The sequence below is a fragment of the Pan troglodytes genome, chromosome 16, assembly GCF_028858775.2.
Source record: "Pan troglodytes isolate AG18354 chromosome 16, NHGRI_mPanTro3-v2.0_pri, whole genome shotgun sequence".
Lineage (NCBI taxonomy): Eukaryota > Metazoa > Chordata > Mammalia > Primates > Hominidae > Pan > Pan troglodytes.
In genome coordinates, this window is record NC_072414.2 from 74,190,466 (window position 1) to 74,212,562 (window position 22,097).

Sequence of the window (22,097 nt, forward strand, 5' to 3'; positions counted from 1 at the left end):
ACCAAATTCTACTGAGCTTTCCCTTGAAATAAATTAAATCAAATTTGCTAGTAAAACCCTTCAAAGGTTTCTGACGCCTAGGTTACCCCACATGACTAAGGATTCACACACAGACACACACACACACACACACACACACAGATTATCAACACTTACTTCCTATTGACCCAGCAACCAACCATGGCAGAACTAAAACCAGTTCAGAAAAAGGCTAATTAATATTTATTTTCCTCATGCTGTGAAAAGAAGAATATCATGTTTCCTCTCAGAATATGTCCTTGAACTTTTAAAGATTTAACCATATGGAAGAGATCTAAAGGAGTATATGAAAAGGCTAAAGATTTGGAATCCTAATTCAATTTCCCCTCACATTTTAATAGGAGCCTGCAGCAAATATTTATTTTTAGAGATATTCTCAGTAGGGAAAAGAACAAAAGGCTATTGTGTGCTAAACATGGAGAGGTCTCTCTGGTCCCATCTATACCAACTTTATAAACATCAGGTTAGAATTAAATAACTTTAAACTTTAAATCAACTATTTCCAGACCACAAAATCTATTCTACACTTATCGGCACACATAAGTTCTCTAAGTGACTTATAGCTGAGTTCAAATGTGAAATCTGGATTTTTCAAGTGCCAATAAAAGAACTTTCCTTTGGACTTTGACTGAATAATGCTGAATTGTCCAAGAATGCCATGTAATGTTTTCATTTCCTTTTCCAACAAAAATTTTCATCTGCACTTGATAAATTTACTGACTCCGTATCATTTATGATGAAAAGCATATGGGTACCAATCATATTGGTCTCCACTATTTTCTTATTAAATAGGAATTACAACTTTTTCTCAAAGTTTAACAAAAGTAAAAAAAGATAAAGTTTACAGGTGTGCCCTGATCACTATGAACATCTCTTTATATGTGTCCTGTCATGAGTCTGTTAAAATGCAAAAGGAAACAAGAAATTATCTACGATTAGCAATGTGGTCATTTTAAAACATAGCCACAAATACTTTGACATGCCTCCCATCAAAAGGCAGAGTCAGTTCCCTCCCTTTGAACATGGGCCAGCTGCAGTGACTCACTTCTAATAAACAGAATGTGGCAGAAGTGGGGCTGAAGGCTTTGAAGGCTAGGTCATAAAAGGTGATATACCTTCCTCCTGGCTCTCCCTGTTGGGTCGCTTACCCATAAAACTTAGCCACCATGCTGTAAGGAAGCCAAGCAGCCATATGGAAAGGCCTTAGTTCTACTCCCAAACAAGGTTCCAGACCAACAACTGGCATCAGCCTCCAGACATGTGCTTGAAATAGCCTCCATATGACTTTAGCCCCCAGGCTTTGGGCCATCTCAACAGACACCACCTGGGGCCAGGTGCAGTGGCTCATGCCTGTAATCCCAGCACTTTGAGGGGCAGAAGTGGGCAAATCACCTGAGGTCAGGAGTTCAAAGCAGCCTGGCCAACATGGTGAAACCCCATCTCTACTAAAAATACAAAAATTAGCCTGGCGTGGTGGTGGTTGCCTGTAATCCCAGCTACTCGTGAGGCTGAACCTGGAGAATCGTTTGAACCCAGGAGACAGAGGTTTCAGTGAGCTAAGATTGCACCATTGCACTCCAGCCTGGGCGACAAGAGGGAAACTCCATTCCAAAAAAAAATAGACACCACGTGGAAGAGACAAGCTATTCCCACCAAACCATGCCAGAATGGCAGATGCTTGAAAAAATAAGAACCATCTTTATTTTAAGCCACTAGGCTTTGAGTGTTAATTATTATGCAACAACAGGTAATTGGAACATATAGATTATTTCAGCCCAATGCAGCCATCTTATTCTTTCCATTTCAAAACTACCTGAGAAGACAAATCTGTTCCAAAGAAAAAAAAAAAAATGTTGACATTCTTGGTCTCAGTCAACTCACCCTAGAAAGCCAAAAGCTGGAATCCCAGCATTTATTACCTGTGGCTGCCAGCTAGCCTTCTCTTGGGCAGTTTTCTTCTCACTCCTTAATATACCAAACTCTCGGCTGGGCGCGGTGGCTCATGTCTGTAATCCCAGCACACTGGGAGGCCGAGGCAGGCAGATCACGAGGTCAGGAGTTCAAGACCAGCCTGGCCAACCTGGTGAAACCTCATCTCTACTAAAAATACAAAAAATTAGGTGGGCATGGTGGCGCATGCCTGTAGTCTCAGCTACTCAGGAGGCTTAGGCAGAAGAATTGCTTGAACCTGGGAGGCGGAGGTTACAGTGAGCCGAGATTGTGCCAATGTACTCCAGCCAGGGTGACAGAGTGAGACTCTGTCTCAAAAAAAAAAAAAAAAAAAAATCTACATACACACACACACACACACACACACAGACACACACTAGACACACACACACACACACACACACACACACACACACGACTCTCTGGCCTCTTCTGTCCTGTCTTAAACTTACTCCTAGCTTTGAAAAGTTGCTTTTATTAAACACCCTGGCTTATGAGACTGCTGCTACTGCTAACATACCCTACACATTTTTAATCAAGGAACAAGTAAAATTTGCCTAAAAAGGTAATTCTATGACTTTGAGGCAGGTAACCAGTTCAAGATGTTTTAATGAAGCCATTAAAATGGGTTATCAATCAACCCAAATAATCATATCAAAACATTTACTCTTCCTCCTAATAAACACTAGGGAGGGAAATATCCTAATTACTCAAATAAGGTTTTTCTTTGAGAAACACAGCCTAAATGTTAAAAGCTAGAAGCAATCTTGAAGATAATCTAGTTTAGAACTTTTTTTAAGCCACTGGGAAACTGACAAAATCCAGGGAAGATCTTCATGACTTAAGTAAAAAATGTCTACCTCACTCCATCTCCACCTAGGATGTCAACCTGCCATCATATAATGACAATTTGAAACTTCAATTCTGTTTGTATTTTACCAAAAAAATTACAAATACAATTTTGTTAGTATTTTATAGCTACAGCAATAAAATGTACTCCATGCAATGTTATTTAATGTTTTATCTTTAAAGTTTAGGATTATGACAAATCCCAGTTAGGATAAACAAAAGTATCCCTGGGAATCCATAGTCTTCTTATAAAAAATTAAAAGTGGCTGTTCTATTTCTATCATAAGAAGTATTAGTAATCATTGCCCTAGTCCAAATCATTTGGGAAAACAAGCCCAGCAAGGTTACATAACTGGCCTGAGGCCATAAAACTAGTTAGTGGCAATACTATGGCCAGAATTTTGGTATACTCATGCTTTCTAGTCATGCAGGGGACTCAATCAGATTTCAATTAATAAAAGAAAAACAATTACTATATGTTTCAATTCAAAAAGCCCCATCAAAGTGGCTGGCTGCATTTCAGTTCCTTCAATGTTACACTCAAAATCCTTCTGGTAGACTATCTTTCTCTTTAATGTAAAGAAAACAGAACCTTAATGGAGGCACCTCAGGCATTACCAGGTGAATGGAAGGCGAATGCAGCCAAGAGTGTGGACTGGCTATTCAAAAGCCATTCACCACCCCAATATCTTTTGCCTTAACTACAGAGGCTGGAAGAGTAAAACACTCAATCCCAGGGCTCCCTGGCAGCTAGAGAGGATATATGACAAAATTACAAAAATGAGAATATATACAGAAGTCACTAGAGAGGCATTTCTTTCCAAATAAAAGCATTAATCCTGTTAGAAGGTCTTGACCCTTGTGCTCTCTTCCTGCGAGGAATGTGGGTATAATTCTCAGAGATATAAGGCCATCTTGCTTCTACGGGGACAAAAGCCACATGCTGAGCCACTGGCTCCCTGATGACACAGAAGAGTCATGACACCAGCCCTGGACTGTCCACCCTTGGGCTTTCTACTGAGTGAAGTTTAAGACTATGCAGTTGGTTTTCTGGTTACTTGCAGCTAAATACAATCTTAACTCTTATAGGAAATAAATCTGGCTTTTCCTCTTCAATCCATTTTTTCCCAAAGTGGTTGGTTGTCCATCAGGCTTAGTCTTACATAAGTAAATTTGGTAAACAAAGATTTAGTCACCTTCAGCCTTACCCCATGTTGTGCTACCATCTCACTTTTTTACAAGATCAGTAAAAGACATCAAGGTATATCTCTTCTCCAAGAATAAATGAAAAATTTTAGCTTATAGTAGGTTTGTCTCCCCATACCATATGGCAGAGCCAAGGCTGCCTTGGAAAGCAGAAGAGAGAGAAACGGTATCTCTCCTTATACATCACTTAACCTCAATCCTGGAAAGCATCTAGAAATTCAGCAACAGAAAGAAAACCAAAAACTAATGCATGCCACAGTCTCATCCTCTACTAGGGAAAGAACACAAACACCACGCCTTAATTAAAGAAGATCGTATAAAAACCATTCACTCAGCAGAATACCTTTTCTTTCCCTTGAGCATCATGCTGGAGATCTTACACCTCACGTTCCATTTAATTTGAGCAATACAGTAATCTCAAGGAAGGCTTATGAACAAAAGTAGGGTGTTTTCCATTCTTCCAATGTCCTTTCTGATAAAGCTGGCTGTGGCAGCTTAATAAGATGTATCAATTGTTAAGGTTAAATGGCATTTTCCAAAGGGATGGAAGAAAATAGGTAACACTGATGAGAAGCTAAGCATTCTACAAATTTCATGCCAAAAAATTAAATAAAGAAAAGAATATATCTCTGTAGGTGAATAGCAACATGCTTTGGCAAATTTTTGGGATTCAAGTTTATAAAATCCAGACAAACCATTAGCTATTCTGGACCAACAGACTAGGCCTTTTTTAAAAAAGTTAAACCTTTTTCTAAAAAGCGGAGAATTCCCAAACCAAGCAATCACTCAATAAATAGCTCTATAGCTGACAATGACCCTAAGGGTTCAGAATCTAACAGTACAATGGGATAGAGTATTCTACAATACACTCTGGATCCAAGAGAAATTTCTTAATCTGAGTCTTTAGGGTTGCACTAGGAAACTCAAAACGTGAATTCTGCACATGGGGGACAGAAGTCAAACAAGTGATAACATTAAGGAGATGAAGAGTAATATTTACAGATATAAACTACGATCAACTAATCTTAGCAAAGCAATATTCAAAGGATAAAAGCATGGGAAAAAAGCAATGAGTTTAAATAGACCTTTACATCAGAATAGTTTCTGACAATTTAGAACCTAATCTGTAGAACCAGAAATGCCTTAGTCATCTAGATTGACTTCATGTGAACAGGAATTTCCCCTCTCACTCTGAAATAAATGGAACTCCAGCTTAGGCTAGAGCATTTACAAATTACTTAAGCAATACATTTTTAAAACAGAGCTACTATAATTTACAGCAAGAAACTGATCTCCATGTTAGTTACTCAAATGTACTAAGTTAAAGATACCAGAAAAAAAAATTATCAAACTAAAGAATAAAGTTATTCCCTTCAAAAATTTCACTAAATTTTCAGTGACATGTTAGATAATCTCCTAGAATGGAGTAAGGATAAAATAAACAGCATCACCCTACCTAGCACATTTCCTGGAGGTACCTCCTCTAGATATTCCAGTTCCCTTCCCATCAGAAGATACAGGTTTTCCAGAGCACAGTATGCCATGTGGGGGACTTGGGGGAGGCCATCTGGTGGAGCTGAGAAGCCTAATGGTACCTGGGCAAAGAAAAATGATTGAAGACAAGTTAGGAGGCATTTGGAAGCATTAACTGGTATTTGTAAAGTTATTTCTATTCATCAGTAAGATATGTTATAGCAACATTTCATGTAAACCTGAAATATGAACATTTGAAATGGTGTGATAAAATATGCCTCACTTTATGAATAAAATTTGAAATACTCAAACTTCTCAAATACTAAAAAATTGTCTAGATTCCCATTTAATCATAAGCTTTATGGCTAAGTAACATAAATTCTGTTGTGACCTGGTATTGTCACTTTAGCTGATCCCCACAGTCCCTTGTTATTTATGTGAACCAAGTCATACACCAGTTCTGGTGACTACTGTGCTATTATTTGAACACTCATTATTACCATTATCCTTTCAAGTTGTTTTACTCTTACTTATAATGTTCTTCAAGTATTCAACAAGGGCTGGTGCTAGTGCCAAGTAACATATAAAAATAACTTTGGAAGGGTAGTTAGATGTGATAAAAATGCCAAAAAAAAGGCCTAACTGCTATTATATGCTATATTGTTCATACGGAAGAGCATGCTGTGATATATTAGGAACACTAATGAGAGGACAGAGTACATTTACAGCAAAAATATACAAGTACAAGTACATTAGATTTATTAGCTCCCCGTACATCATATTTATTCTTATGGAACTATTGTCTCAAATGATTCAAATTTTGCATTGTGTGAAGTCTTCAGAAATATATCCACCATATAAATGCAAGTATCCAGAAGGCATTTCAATTAACCAACCAACCAATCTTTGGTGCTCATAGGCCTGGGGTGCTGCCCTAATGCTATGAAGAGGAAAAAATGGCTGAGATACAACATAAACAAAGAGATTAACATCACAGGCATAGGGTGACCAACAAAAAGGTAGTATAGGCAAGTAAATTCATAAAGGTTCAGAGGAAGGAGAGGCCCCTGTGCTAGGGTAGACTCTAGAAATTTCCTGAAAATGATGACCTTTCAGGCACATGTTACATCTAAATGTATGTGTTCTGATAAAATGAAAACTCTCAAAGTAGCTCTAAAGATGGGCTGGAGAGAGAGAAAAATTATAAGAACTGAATAGAAAGAAATGGAATTATCTACACAATATGACCGTCCACTTAAAACAAGCTACGGATAAATTATAATTAGTGAGACAGCTTAGCAAGGTGGCAAAAATGCAAGATCAATATACAAAAGTTAATTATACTTCTATAATTAGGAATAGAAAATGCATAAATAGAATAAATAGCAATAAATAGAAAATATGTGTATTTAAAATGATTTTTAGAATAGCAACAAAATCTAACAAGTGATCAAAACTCTTTATAAATAAAACTATAAAACTTCATGAAAAACATTTAAAATGACCTAAATAAATAGATAAATAAACCTAATACATTCATGGATGGAAAGATGCTGTATTATAAAATGCTGATTCATGCCAAATAGGTGTATGGACATGAAGTAATTCCAATCGAAGCCTCAACAGGGCTTTTCATAGAAGCTGACAAGCTGACCATAAACTTGATATACAGGAGCAAATAGGAACAAACAAGACACTAACAAAGAAAAACACGGTAAAGGGATTTGGTCTTTTTGATGTCAAAACATTTAAAAATGAAGACAGCACTGAATAGAGATAGTTAGAGACAACCAGAAAAAAATAAAATTAGTCCAGAAACAGACCTATGTACATAGGTAATAATCTGATTTCTGACAGAGTGGACAAAGCTAATCAGTGGATAAAGATGGACTATTCAATAATGTTGGAACAGCTGGACATTTATATGAGGAAAAAATGAACCTGGATGCCTTCTTTGCAAACAATGAATTAAATATTTAAACATGAAAGGTAAAATATTAAAATTTAGAAGAAAACATAAGAGAGTTTTGTGACTTCAATATAGACTTAATTTCAATTTTCTTAAGATACAAAAAGCAAAACCCATAAAATAATGATAATTCGAGTACATTTACATTAATAACTTCTGCCTATTAAAAGGTACCAAATGGAAAGTAAAAACAAGTTCTACACTGGAGAAGAAATTTGCAAAATTCAAAACTGACAAGGAATTAGTATCCAGAATATACAAAGGACATCTGAAAAGCAGTATTTAAAACAATAAAGTACCATAATAGAAAAACAGGGAAATGACTCCAAGAACTATTAATATCTTCACACGAGAACACAAGATTGACCAATAAACACATTAAAAGAGTTATAAAGAAAATGTAAACCAAAACTGCAAAATACCGTAATATACCCATCAGACTGGCACAAATCAAAAGCCTAACAAAACCAAATTTTGGTGAGCATGTGGAACAACTGTAACTGTTAAACACTCCTATTGGGAGTGTAAATCAGAACTACTTTGGACAATAAATTGGAATTATCTTGTTAAGCAAGAGATTACCAAGGCAACTCCACTATAGGTATATTCCCTAGAATTTCTTGTAAAAGTGCATAAGGAGATATATACAAAAATAATCAAGGTAGCATTGATTAGATTTGAAAAAAAAAAACACGAAAACAGCAAATATATAGTGACCAAAACACTGTATAAATAAAATGTACATTTGAGTAAAGGAATCCTATGCCACACTGAACAATAAACGAGCTACGGGAATAGGCATTAACATAGATTAATCTCACAAAGTTAAAAAAAAAAAAAAAGGCAGGTTGTAGAATAACTACAATGAAATTCCATTTATACAAAGTTTCAAAAGCATGCAAATGTGACAATATTCTTTAGAAATACATACACAGGTTGTAAAACTATAAAGAAAAGCAAGAGAAGGATGTGGCAGACAGACTAAAGGTACCCCTCCCATGATGCCTGCTTCCCAGTGTTCACACCTTTGTTTAGAAACCTCTTTCCCGAGTGTGAGTGGGACCTGTGACTTGCTTCTTCTAACAAACAGAATATGGCAAACGTGATGAGATGTCACACTGTGATTCTATACCATCATACAGGACTCTGTCTTGCTAGGAGATTCCTTCTACTCTCTTAAATGGCTTGATGAAGAGGGCCTCCAAGTTGGGAAGGTCCATATGATAAGAAACTGTAGGTGGCCTCTAGGAGCTGAGGGCAGCCAAAGGCCAGAAAAAATCTGGGACTCTTAGTACTGCAGGTGCAAATATATGAATTCTATCAACAACCTTTAGTGAGCTTGGAAGCAGGTTCTTCATCAGTCAGTCCTCCAGATGAGAATGCACCCTGGCCAACATTCTGATTGTGGCTTTGTGAGATGCTAAGGAGAAGATGCGGCTAAGCCATGTCTGGTTTTCTAACCCATAGAAACTGTGAGATGACAAAATGTGTAATGTTTCAAGCTGCTACATTTGTTGTAATCTGTAATATGCAGTAGCAGAAAACTAACACAAAGGATGAACACAAATTCTGGGTAGGGGTTACTTTGAAGGTAGGTCTGAAATATTTCAGGTTTTTTTTTAAGCAGTTGGAATTAGGTTTTATGGCACTCTGGTTACTGAAATAAGAAGCCATTTGAGCTGTCAATGTATTGTATCATTCCTGCTTAAGATGTGAGACACATAAGCAACTGATTTCAACCTGTAGCAAAGACACATTATGCAGAGATAAAGTGGATTGTTCATGGAATTTGTAATGCCAAATAAATCAATGTTTCACTAAATAACAATTTCTTGCTCACTTACCTTCACAAAAAAGGAAAAAATTAACTGATACTTGACCCTTACTGATAAACAGCAAGCTATCAAGCCAAGATAATCACAGATTACGTAGATGTATAAAAAATCATAGATGAGTTTTTATACATATTGTATCACTTTCAGACTCCCATAAAACATAACCCTATACACACCAAGTGCTGCGATCTTTCTTGCTAAATTAGAACATGCCATAGCTCAACAAGGACTGCTTCACTGCCACGCAGCACTGCACTCTCCAAGGATTAAACTGCTAAAACTCTTGGAATAAGCATTCAAGGCAAAGAAAAACTGATGGCAGAGACTTACTTCAACTGCTACCTCCTTCTCTCTCACTTGTAGCCAAGTACCACAGCTTCCCTGGTTTATCTACAGACAGGCTGCTTCCTGCACAGAGAGGAGCATGTGTTTTTGTGCTCATGATGCTCCACGGTGCCAGCTGACAATTTCCTAGCTTACTGCTTTGTGCTGATCCAGACTGGCTACTTGGACCTCTGGCACTGTCTTCATCCTATGACCTCTATTATTTAATTATGATATAATTATAATGTATATATCTTGCTTACTTCCAAAAATGTTCTGAGACATCTCCAGCCTGTGATCCCTGTTTCGCCCCTTGGCTCAGGCATTTTTAGATGCTGCCTGTTCACCTACTTACAGACCCTCCTGTCCAGACTCAGGGTCTGTGTGTCATGCAACTCCTGCCTATCCCCTGCTCACTGCCCACACCTTTGGCCTAAGCCAGCTAGTTTTTGGATCTTCCTATTTCTCAAAGATCGGCCATTGCCCTGGCTCCAGCATGACATCTGCTCTTATCAGTTCTTTTCTCTAACCACAAGGTGACTCTTGCCTAGAAGAGAAAAGCCTTATAATTAAACAAGGCCTGAAAATTTGGTCCACATATTGGTTTCCTAAATGCTACTAATTGAGACATATATGACAATGTTATCAAAGCAACACAAAAGGAGATACACAGTCACTCAAGTGTGCCTTTCCAGAGACAAACTAAATCTACCAACAAGATAATCACCAGTCCCAACAAAATGTGAAAAGATATCAGACTCTCGAGAAACAATATATAAATATTTTACTTTCAATTCTTACCCTTCGTAAAAACTCAAGAGGACTGTATTTGGGCCCCAAGACAAAAATTTTCTTTCCTCTTCGAGCCACACCACTGAACACCCGAGCAAATGCAATAAAAGACTCTTGGTTGTTTTCTTCCTGGAGCACAGGTTTAGGGGTCATACTTTCCACCTGTTGCTCGTCACCTGACAGAAACAAAAAGATAATTAGTGCCAAGAATGCCCTCTTAATTCAAGAACTGTCTGAAATATAGAAGGAGGAGTGAATATGATATCTTTGGTCAAGTTTCAGAAAAAAAAAAAGAAAACAAAACAAAACACCAAGAATGGAAAGAATATTGATAAAAACTACAATTAAAGCTTAAAAAGCTCAAGAACTAAAGGATGAGTGTCCCCAGTTAAGCAAAAACGCAAATACTTTGCAACAGAGCCTACTTAGGAAAGCTATACCTCTTGGCTCGTCTCCTTTTGGACATGTTTCAATGGCACTCCCATCTTGGGTGGGCTCCAAGGGTGCCTGTCCCTGTGCTGCTGCAAGCTTCTCTGCATGCCTTTGTCTTGCACGCTCACGTCTCTGAGCAATTTCTTCTTGAGTGAGAGGCCTACAGGATATCACAAATATGTTGTCATCTCTCAGTTCATCCAAGTAGGGAAACAGCAAGCATTGACATGGCTGGGTAAGATGAAGATTGGTCCCAGCTCCATTCCAGGCAGTTTTGTCCAAGTCCTCTCCCTGTCTGTAGCAATAAGAGAGGGCCTATCAGCCTCTCTCTAATAATGCTGTGTCCCAACTATTCTGAGCTTATGAACTGACATGCAAGAGCCCAAGTCCCCATCTGGAGCAATGTACAATAGTATGGAACCTTTCTCAGATACCTATATTCCTTCTGGAAAAGGCAAAGAACAGGAAGAAGGAAGGGAAACAGTGACAGATACTAGGGTTTGGAACGACTCTGGCAGGGAAACAAGCATAAGGCCTCAATAACTGGGGTTCAAGAGGAAGGGTTCAAGGTTAGGATGAGTACTGGCAATTCATCAGGACTAGAAGGTCAAACTGAAATATCAGCCACTGTGTTGGACCTAAGAAGTACCATCACAGAAAAGGCAATGTGTGGGTGTGTATGTGTGGTTTTCCATGGGGGTGAGAATGAGGAGGGGTGGGGGAGGTAATTAAGCTCTTTTTCCTAAAGAACTACCCTCATGTCTGTCAGGACACAGACAAGGTATTTAGAGTTTTAATACTAAAAAGGTGTTGACAAAAGGGGAATACTAAGTTGAAAACAAATTCTGTTTGGGAGTTTGGGTTTGGAAGGTAGAAACCAGGCAGGTAGACTGTTTCCTAGGACTTGGCTCCCTTCCCACATAGAAGTCCTTATGAACCTACCTTCATGCTCAACCCCAACACATGAACAAGACCAAACCCTGTCCTAAGGCTGATAGAATAACAGCATCTTCTGCCCTATACTCTGGGAAGTGAACATCAAAGCACTCAGGCTAGTCCTCTGGTCCTAACTTTATGCTCCAGCTCTGGAAGCTGGACAACTCTTCATGGTCCCAACACTTTGTGCCTCTCTCCCGTGTTGTCCATCACCTTTGATATTATGATTACTGCTTTATTTGCCAATCTCAGACTTCACACCTAACTGATAACCTTCATCCCCACTTTGCCATGCCTTATTCCCCTCCTCTCTCCGTAAGCACTGGAAGCCATGCAGGTAGCCATTCTGCCTACTTGTCTTCCAAATGGCCACAGACCCTTAGGGCTCCTGATGCAAAGTGGCCTAACTCCTTCTACCTTTCTATTTCATGTAAGCTAACCTGGAAGGTGACTGCTTAAATCATTGACTGTCCACTGCTATACTCTTCAGATATCCGCCTGCTGGACAAGACTTCTCTAGTCCTAGTGTCCAGGACTAGACACTACTTCTGCCTTCCTTAGCACCTGTCCCTCAAAATCAATGAGTTTAGTTCCAAGAGTAGGCCCTTCCACTCACACCCACTCTGCTGCAGGTCACTGGGCTGTGCAATAGAATACAAAAATATGAGAAACAATCCTTGAGCCTGGCTTGGTCAGGTGTCTCGTTAGGCAATCAAAACTGCTGGCACTAGGGGGCCACGCTACCACTGCAAGAGACAAGCTCCTCATTATAGGAAGCTCTAAATGTCAGAACTTTCAAATGCAGAATGAACTCTGCTTCCTCACAATTTCTAGCCATGGCCGCAGTTCTCTCCTCTGGAGCAACATCTAACAAACCTACTTCCCTCTCCTTTCCTTTGAATCATCAGCATTCATGCCTTCCCTGCCTCCCTTCTTCTCCCCAGGCTGAGCATTCTAGCTGTTTCTTCAACCAATCCTTTGACAACTTTCCTTGTTTCTAGACTTTTGCTAAAAACTCATAAGAATATCTGAAAAGTGTGAATTAAAATATAAATGCAGAACACATTTTTATTATTAGAGTAGGAAGGAAAAAATACCAGAGGTACCTGCTAGCATCTAAAGAGAAATGGTCTCTTCCAACAGGTTTATCACTATGATCCAGAGACTGTTAATCACTTTACATATATTATAGCACATAATTTATCACAACAATTAAATGAAGTAGATATCGTATTCCTATTCTACATATAAGAAAAGGGAGACTGAAAACTTAAGTAACTCGACCCAAAGTCACACAGATATTAAATGGAGGAGCCATAATTCAAATCCAGATCTGTATGGCTCTAAAGTCTATGCTCATTATCACCAGGTTATGTCTTTCCTTCAAGAGGAATTAAAGATAAAAATTGTCATCTTATGTACATGTGATTTCACTTTAGTTTTAGTGAAAAAAGAAGTGTATTTGTTCACTTGCGGATTAAATCCTCAACTGTCTAAGTTCATGAAGTGATCTGGAATAATCAGCATGTACAGTCATTAAGTAAGCATCAACTGTATAGATGCCTGCTGTCTATCTATGTATCTATCCATCCATGCAGTTAACAACTACTGTGTGCCACACACTGCTGGGCACTGGGAATGACGGTAGCGGGGAACAAAGCAGATAGTAATCAGCAAGGATGTGCAAAAAGTACCCACTGTGTATCCAGCATTTGTTGAGAACAAAGAAATTTAATTACAAGAAAATGGGGCCCTACTAGTGAGGAAACAGTTGTGAGTGTTAAGTTATTTAGGCTATAGTTAAACTAACCATGGATGTTACTTTTTGAAGGGGCAACAGTTACTAATACTGAGATGAAGGAGACCAGAGGTGAGAATGTTGACCAAAGATTCAAATGTCAGGTTGGAAGGTGAATTTGAAGAAGCAAAGAAAAGAGGCAAGAACACAAGAACAGAGGAGAAAGTCCTGTAACAGTCCCACACTTCATTTACAACCACAGTGGCACTGTTGAGCAGTGAGTAAAGGTCAGTGTCTTCACTAAGTTAGGGAAAAATTTTTTTAGGCTTTGTGGGCGCCGAATCCTGTTTCCTGCCTTACTTTTCTCCCTGGCACATATCACTAATACATTGTACTCTATACTAAAGGAAAATAATACTCTGCTATTCCTGGCTTGTATGTCTAATACAATGGAGATGAAAATGCTATCAAACCAACTTCCAATGGTACATTTTCCCAAATTTAAAAAATAAAACTTAAATGAAAAAAAAAATCAGCTAGAAGATGGAAAAGAACAAAGTAATGGTGATGACCTTGCCCAGGTATACCTGAAAACACTATATTATTATGTAACAATTGTTGAACCTGATATACTGGTTAAAAAACAATGACAAAAATAAAATCAGTAAAAAAATTCATGGAATAGAATGGATTGCACTATCAGAAATATACTAAAATCAGAAAAGCATATGATGAATTATTAAGAAAAACATTCACAGAAAATGTAATTAATAGTAGAGGCATAATAATACTATTATTCATCAGCAAGAAATGAAGGATGGGTAGAGCTAGGAATTTTAAATGCTATAAATACATGTATTTCAAATCTTAACAGCAAGTTTTCCAATTCTCTGATATTCCCTATGATTCTACCAGAATCTCTCAGATACTCCCAATGGCCAAAAAACATCCAATATCCTAAATTTGTTACTACAAGAAATTGTTACTACATGTAGCACTGAAATATTATCTGGGAGTAGCCTAGATACATAATTAGACATTCATTCATTCCATTATTCACTCACTTACTTACTCAGTTAGCCACTCATTCACCCATTCACTGACCTGTTATTCCCCCATTTGGATACTCACTCATTCATTCTTCATTTACTCACCCATCTATTCCTTTACTTATCCCCAGGGCAAAAATTATTGAATACACTTAATGTCCAAATCACTAGGGAAGTACTAAAAAACAAAGCATAACCTTTCCCCTGAAGGACAAACAGAATTTTATCAGAGGAAAAGAAGCCTTCTCAGATGGAGGAACAGCACAAGTACAGATAGGACATTTGTTCAGACACTAGTATATTAGAGAAACAGAAATAAAAATCTAGTCGAAACATGGTTTGGGGGTGGGTCGGAAATGCCACTAAGACAGGTCAAGTTTATTTCACGGGCTGATGATCTGACCTTCAGTCACTCACATATCATTTTCATGATTTCTGCTATATCTGCATATTATTATTTAATACTTATTTAAATGCACAAACATTTTTAACTCAATAAAACTTTAAAATCTCATCATGGTAAAGGCTTTATCACTTGACATACACAGGCAATACACACAAATACACATTAAAATAAATATGACAACTAATTAAATTAAAACTTGTTTCCCTAAGTACCACTGAAATCATCGCCAACACTTTACACTTGAATCAAAACTGCTCAAGACAGTGAGAATCATTAAGGGTTTTTGAGCAACAGACATATCTTCATAGCTGAGTCTTATAAAGATCACTCTAAAGAAAGAATGGCAAGTGGATCAGTGGAACTAAAGATGGGGCAGGAGAACCAGCTAGGAGGTTGCTGCAACAATATCCACAAGAGATGATCAGAATCTAAACTAGTGGGTAAAGCAGCAGAGACAGAAGGAGGGGAACACACATAAAAAACAGGAAATGTAGAAGAGACAGATTCCCCAAGACTCTGGAACTTGAGGAATATCCCTCTCCTACACCCATCACACCTGTGCACACATAATACACACAGGGAAGCAGAGATCCTCATACATTCATAATCTCTACCGAGGTAGGCAGAATTAGATGAGACAAGGCAGACTCAGATTAGAACTTGCCTGACATGTTTAATAAAATTTAATTGTTGCTACTACTGCTAACATACTCTTCAAACTTACATCACTTCAATTCAATATCCCAGAGCTGATTTCAACAACTTTCTCCTACAGAGGTATCACAAAAGGATACACTACTGTATAAATTGTATGTTACCCTGGGGGTTGGCTTGATATGAATTCTGGGTTGAGGAGGAAAAGCATTATCCGTGCCCCCCCTACCCACAGCCCAGCTGCATCCCACCAAACATACACCATATTCCTCGCCCAGCCCAACTTTCCCCTTTCCCTTACCTTGGCTTATTCTGAGGCAAGGCCTTAGCATCAACTGCAAACATTTTGGAAACAAATATAATAACTGGAGCAGTGTCCTCACTTCCACATTTCATAAAAGCTAAACAAATAGGAAGTAAAAATGTCACTATTTTTCCCATTATTTAAAAAAAAACAGATTTTTCTGGAAAACAATGAAAATGTTTAGAACACGGATGGCATCATCGAAATACACCAGAAGTCCATAACTTTTTCCAACTATGATAAAAATTTTAATTAGAAAAGGGTAAGATTGCTAGGAAAGAATAGCAGAGCAAGAGCAAACAGTTGGCAGAAATAAGAAAAGAAAAGCAAGCAAATTTGACAGGGTGAGGGATCTCATATGAAAGCTAAAGCTATGCAATGAGGTTAACCACCTACCATAAGCACTAATACATTTTTCACTGTATCAAGTATAGAAAATAGAATTGAGGCATGTTACCAAAGGCCAACAATCAACAAGGTAGCTTGTTAATAAGATACATAAAAATCAATAGCTTTCCCAATCCCCCACAATAACAAGTTAGAAAATAAAATGGACAAAAATACTGTATTATGATATTAACAAATTCTTAGAAATAAATTAAGATTCAATACTATTAAGATACCAATTCTCCCTAAATACACAAATTTTAATGCAATTTCATATTAACATATGAACATTTTCCTTAACCTATACTGGAGGTAAAAAAACATTGATTAATGAATTTTTTAAAAACAATTCCATCACCTCACGTTAAAATAATTTGTATACAAAGAATTCAACAGTAAAATATAAACAAGAAAAAAGAAAACCACAGGAAGTAAGAATCAAACATGTATCAGAAGTCTTGCCAGTGGAAGCTTTGAATGAGGAACAGAATGACATGCCCTGATTTATATCTTAAGAGGATCACTCTGTTTTGTCTGCAATAGTTGAGAAAACACTAACAGGAATCAAGAGCAGAAGCAGGGATACTAGTTGTTTCGTTGTTGTTGTTTGTTTGTTTGTTTTTTCAGATGGAGTCTTGTTCCGTCGCCCAGGCTGGAGTGCAGTGGCGTTATCTCGGCTCACTGCAACCTCCGCCTCCCAGGTTCAAGCGATCCTCCTGCCTCAGCCTCCCGAGTAGCAGGGACTACAAGCATGTACCACCACGCCCAGTTAATTTTTGTATTTTTAGTAGAGACGGAGTTTCACCATGTTGGCCAGGAAGTGAAAACATTGGGAAATAGTTGAATTCTGTATTTCAAAGGAAGAATAAACAGGATTTGCTGATGGACTGGATGTTGGAGTGTGAGATAAATATAAGGGCCATAGATGACTCCATGGTTTTTGGACTGAGTAAATGAAAAGATTGAGGTCCCCCTAACTGAGATGGGAATGACTAGGTGAGCAGGCTTGGGGATAAGATAAAAAGTCCAGTTTGGGATATGTTCAGCTGAGATGCTTCTTAGACAACACAGTGTAGAGGGAGTTCTAGATATCAGTCCAGAGTCCAGAAAACAGACATGCTCTGAAGACACATAATCGTGGGAATTATGAGTATGTAGCTGTCATTTAAAGTCTTGAGATTGGGTACAATTATCAAAAGAGGGACTACAGGTAAAATAGATGAGGATCAAAGACTTGAACCTTGCTTGAGGCACCCCAAAGTTAAAAAGCCAGGGAGATGGGGAGGAATCACAAAAAGAGATTATAAAGGATAAGCAGCCAGGGGGACAGGAAGAAAAGCAGAAGCAAGGGAATGAAAGCAATGGAAGCTTAAAAGTCAAGGGAAGAAAGTGTTTCAAGGAGGAGTGATCAACTGCGTAAAATGCTACTGACAGATCTAGTCCTATGAAGACTGAAAACTGGCCATTAGATTTAATGAACCAAAAGTCAATAGTGATGCCAAGAATAACAGTGTAGTGGTTTGGGGGCAGGGTTACAAAACCAATAGAACTGGAGGAAAAGAATTAGAGATAAGAAAATACATGGAGACAAATTTCATGGAACCTACAAAGCCCAGAATGGGAGCTTCTTTTCTCATGAGGAGCATGTGTACAAGAAGTTGCTGGTCTCACCCTACTGCCTGAGCAAAATGGCTGTAACAAGAAAACCTTTGGGGTGAGGGTGGGAGGCAAAACTGGTGAAATGGTCATTTGTGAAACTCTTCATCTGTGGAAGCGGACATTTGGCAAATTGGCCATTTAGCAAACTAGCATTCAGCAAACTGGTCTAGAGCAGCCTGGATGGAGGACAGTCAATGACATGGTATATTCCAACAGGTCCATCTTTCCTCACCTGCTTTCAGTGCTTGAGTTTCTGGTGGAAGAGAGTCAAAAGTTTGTGATGCTGTGCACATCAGTCTCTCCACTCTCTCAGCTGTAATATCAAGGGGACTAGGAAGTTTCTGACACACCATAGCTGAAGTCTGTTGTTAAGGACTGAAAACCTTGAGCCAGTGCCTCCCACCAAGGCGAAGATTCACTGTATGCTCTAAATATTAAGGTAACAAAGTCTGTCCATACAGAAAATGCCTGTGCTATAAGGCAACACTGCTTTATGCATCACATCTCAAAACATGCATACAATTTCAGGGAGTTCACAAACTCCTTAAAGCTCAGAAAGGATCCTCATGACAGATACTTTAACACTGAGGCCCATGGAACAAATGAGAACAGAGCTTAGCAGGTTGGCTACAGATGACCTTGAAATGAAACAGTTATCTAACACAAACATCTAAATCATCTACTTATATTTGAATCTTAGTGTAAACATTTTTATTTTTATAGATTACTAAACAAACACAAAAAAGAATAGTCTTCCTAAAGAAGTTCACTATTAGTAATGTTAACACAAATTAGTATTGGTGTATTAATTATCAAAGTATTTAATACAGTTTCATGGTAGAACACTAAATAAGCAGAGAAGACTTATTTTGGATTGAATGTTATTTCCAGAGAATTTCTTGGTTACCATAACGCATTGTTTTTTCTAGCTTTATCAAAACTATTTCGTTAAAAACCATTAGAATAAAGGATACCAAGAACAGCATGGGATATGGGTAGCCACTGACTGCAAATGGCATTGATCTGAACTTTAGGGTCTGAATGTCGTGCCTCCCGGGCTCCAATTTTTAATCCTAAAGAAGTCACTATTTTATCAATTTTGTCTTTGTCCCTGTGGTAAACACAAGATTGGAGAGGGGAAATGTCATATGCAGATATAAACAGGCAGTGGAACCCAACATTATTTGGCATATTTTTACCCTAATGTGTTACTTTTTCAAAAAAAGCTAAAAATGATTGAAGGGAATCCTGCCGCCACACAAGGGGCCTCCCCAACCTCTACTCTTACACTTTCAGGTGAATCCTTCTTTAAGATTTCCCAGGAAGTACTTCGTCACAATCTCCTCAAGCAAGCTATATCAAGTGGTAAAGCAGTCTTACAAATAAGTGCTAACAAGTCATTATTCCATCTCAGGAATAACTTAGAAAGCAAATTTACTAAAGCAAACTTATATCAGAGAAGTTATTTCTCAACTTCCCAATTAATGATCCTAGCTATCAAGCACCTTTTCTACTTTAATAACTATTTTTTAAACGTGGGTTTGCATAAACAAAGACCCAATGTTTCTTTCCATCCTTTCATCTCTTCTCCTCAGCACTCTATAAAATATTGCTATCCTGTCCCTCCAACATCACCCTTTAGCTGGGTTACATAGACTTCTTTAAATTGCTTCCAAGCCCTGTAATCAACTCATCTGTAGAAGCTCTGTTCATTTTCTCAGAAAATCTCAGCTTTCTGAAATATGACTCATCAAACTGGAAAGTGAGACAAATTATACTGCCTAAAGATGCCTAAAGGTAAACAATGTTATAAGAGTCTTACTTTTTCAAAACAGCATCATACAAACTCCATATATTTTCCAGGATCAACTGTACAAATAAAGATTTCTTTCCTTTGGCCTGTACAAAAGAACATACGGGCTTAAGTTCCTGAACATTTAATAGGCATTTATATATTCCTTCTTGACATGCTTTTATTATCAATATGTTTCATTTCTACTTGAAAATATTTATTCAAAAATAAAGTAGATGAAAGTAGTTATAAGAATGCACTAAACCGCCAATAATCCACAATCAATAATAATCCACTGTTCTTTCCTCTTGGAACCATAGACTTTACAAGTGATATGACCATTTGTGGGTCATATTACCATGGCTGCCATCAAACAAATACACACAGCACACAAGCCAAGAGCTAAAACTTCACTCTGCACATGCGGGCTCTTTCCATGGACTTCAGTCTAAAATTATGTTAGAAGAAACATAAAGCATTCTTAAACATATTTCTAAAGGTTCACAAGGATAGGAAAATTTTGAAAACCCAAAAAACCCCATCATTACTCTTAACAAACTATGCAAAAAGTTAATAGCAAGAGCACCTTGAGGGGTATACTCTTCCATACACGAGATGGGATATATTAATAAATTGATACCTCCTTTCTGAAGAACTACTGGCAACAGTATTAAGAAATTAAGAGTCATTGGCTTAAAATGCTCAGTTTTAAAAAAAAGCAACATGAAGACGTAAAACTTATGCACAAAGATGTCTATCATAACTCTACAATATCAAAACATTTGAAAACAACTATGTCCAATCTTAAGAGAATGATTCATAAATGATAGTGCTCTCACAAAATAAAATAACAGGGTGCTTACTGAATTATTTCATAGAATCATAACTATCCTATGAGATAAGTGCTATTATCTCAATTTTACAGATGAAATAACTGAGATAAAAGTCATAGAACCAGTAAGTGGTGGAGCCAAAATTCAAACACAGAGTCAACTCTCAAGGCATGCTCTTTCCCACTTAGCTATATTCACTCCCTTTAAAATATATTGTTTATAAAAAAGCTTTTAATGGCAAGGGAAGATGTTCATGATATGACAAAAGCAAAAGGGCAGCTACGTTGTATAAACAGCATATCTCAACTGAGGGATGTATATATCTATGTAAAAAGGATGAAAGAAATTACCAACATCTACTAGCAGTGCTGGCTTTGATTTTTTTGTTTACTGTGGCTTTATACTTGTGAATATTTTCTCAAAGCAATGTATATGATTTTCAATGAGAATAAATTTATGAAATCCTGGTTTTTACATTAAAAACACAAAGCTCCAAGAAAAGTATCCTTTGAGGGTACATGACAGCATTCCTACACCACCTCTATCTATAGAAGGGGTTTCAGGGAGCACCCACCTCTCCCGATCTACACTGCACGATGACCAGCATGCAGTGAGATAAGGCCTCAGCTGACACTAGAAGGACAGTGTGAACCATACAGGGATGTCTAGAAGAGACATCTCTTTATGGTGACAGAGACAAACAAATGCACAGCACAAAATGTGTGTCTTCAGGTGCCCAAGATCTAAGATTTTTGGTCTTCTGAAAAAAAAAGAAAAGAAAGAAAAGAAAAGGCAGTTCTTTGCTCACTATACTTAAAAGGACTAAGAATTCTGTATGAATAATACCTGTATATGGACTTGTAAGCCTTTCCCAATTATATACAGTAAAAAATCCCTCATGAACTCACCTACATAAATTGAAGCTGAATTACATTTATTAAAGATATTACAGTATAGGTTTTCATAGGGCAAGAATATGACCAACAATCAAAAGGGACATATACCACATTACCTGATCACCCTTCATGATCTTTTTAGCCTTCATATTTATATAGTAATCTCCCCACAAGGTTTTCATAAGAACCTCCTTTTTGATGCCAATTTTTTGACTGTAGATTTTGGCGAAGTGCTCAATTCTGAAAGAAGACCAAATGTTCATGTTATTAATAATAACGATTATTGATTTCTGTGACAGGTACTGTTCAAACTTCTTTACACGCGTATTACTAAACTTAATCCAGTATCCTACAAAATTTCCTCATTTTACAGAAAAGGGTAATGAAGCAGAGATATCACACAGGGAACAAGTGAGGTGGGGATTTAAACCCAAGCGGTCTGGCTCCAAAGCCCATGTTCAGGTCTATACTAATATGAATTGTACTACATGCTATAGCTTTCTTTCTTAATTTTGCAGGTGTAAAACAAGATAAAATTAGGGACAAGAAAATGCAAGCTCCAGCTGCCTGTCAC

General features: G+C 37.7%; 1 protein-coding gene across 5 annotated transcripts in view; it reads right to left on the reverse strand.

Moving 5' to 3' along the window:
* The window catches only part of EFL1 (elongation factor like GTPase 1), a 132,478-nt gene that overhangs the window by 78,959 nt on the left and 31,422 nt on the right, over positions 1–22,097 (reverse strand). For all 5 annotated transcript variants that reach the window (XR_010151468.1, XR_010151469.1, XM_510546.7 and 2 more), the window contains 8 exons: positions 21,640–21,763; positions 19,825–19,901; positions 18,977–19,113; positions 18,235–18,357; positions 15,954–16,053; positions 10,878–11,029; positions 10,447–10,613; positions 5,501–5,639 (listed from right to left, as the gene is read on the reverse strand). Coding sequence is in view for 3 of the 5 variants with exons in the window: in XM_510546.7 (XP_510546.4) it covers positions 5,501–5,639; positions 10,447–10,613; positions 10,878–11,029; positions 15,954–16,053; positions 18,235–18,357; positions 18,977–19,113; positions 19,825–19,901; positions 21,640–21,763 (1,019 nt within the window). In the remaining 2 variants the exon portion in view is untranslated. The remainder of the gene's footprint in view (positions 1–5,500; positions 5,640–10,446; positions 10,614–10,877; positions 11,030–15,953; positions 16,054–18,234; positions 18,358–18,976; positions 19,114–19,824; positions 19,902–21,639; positions 21,764–22,097) is intronic.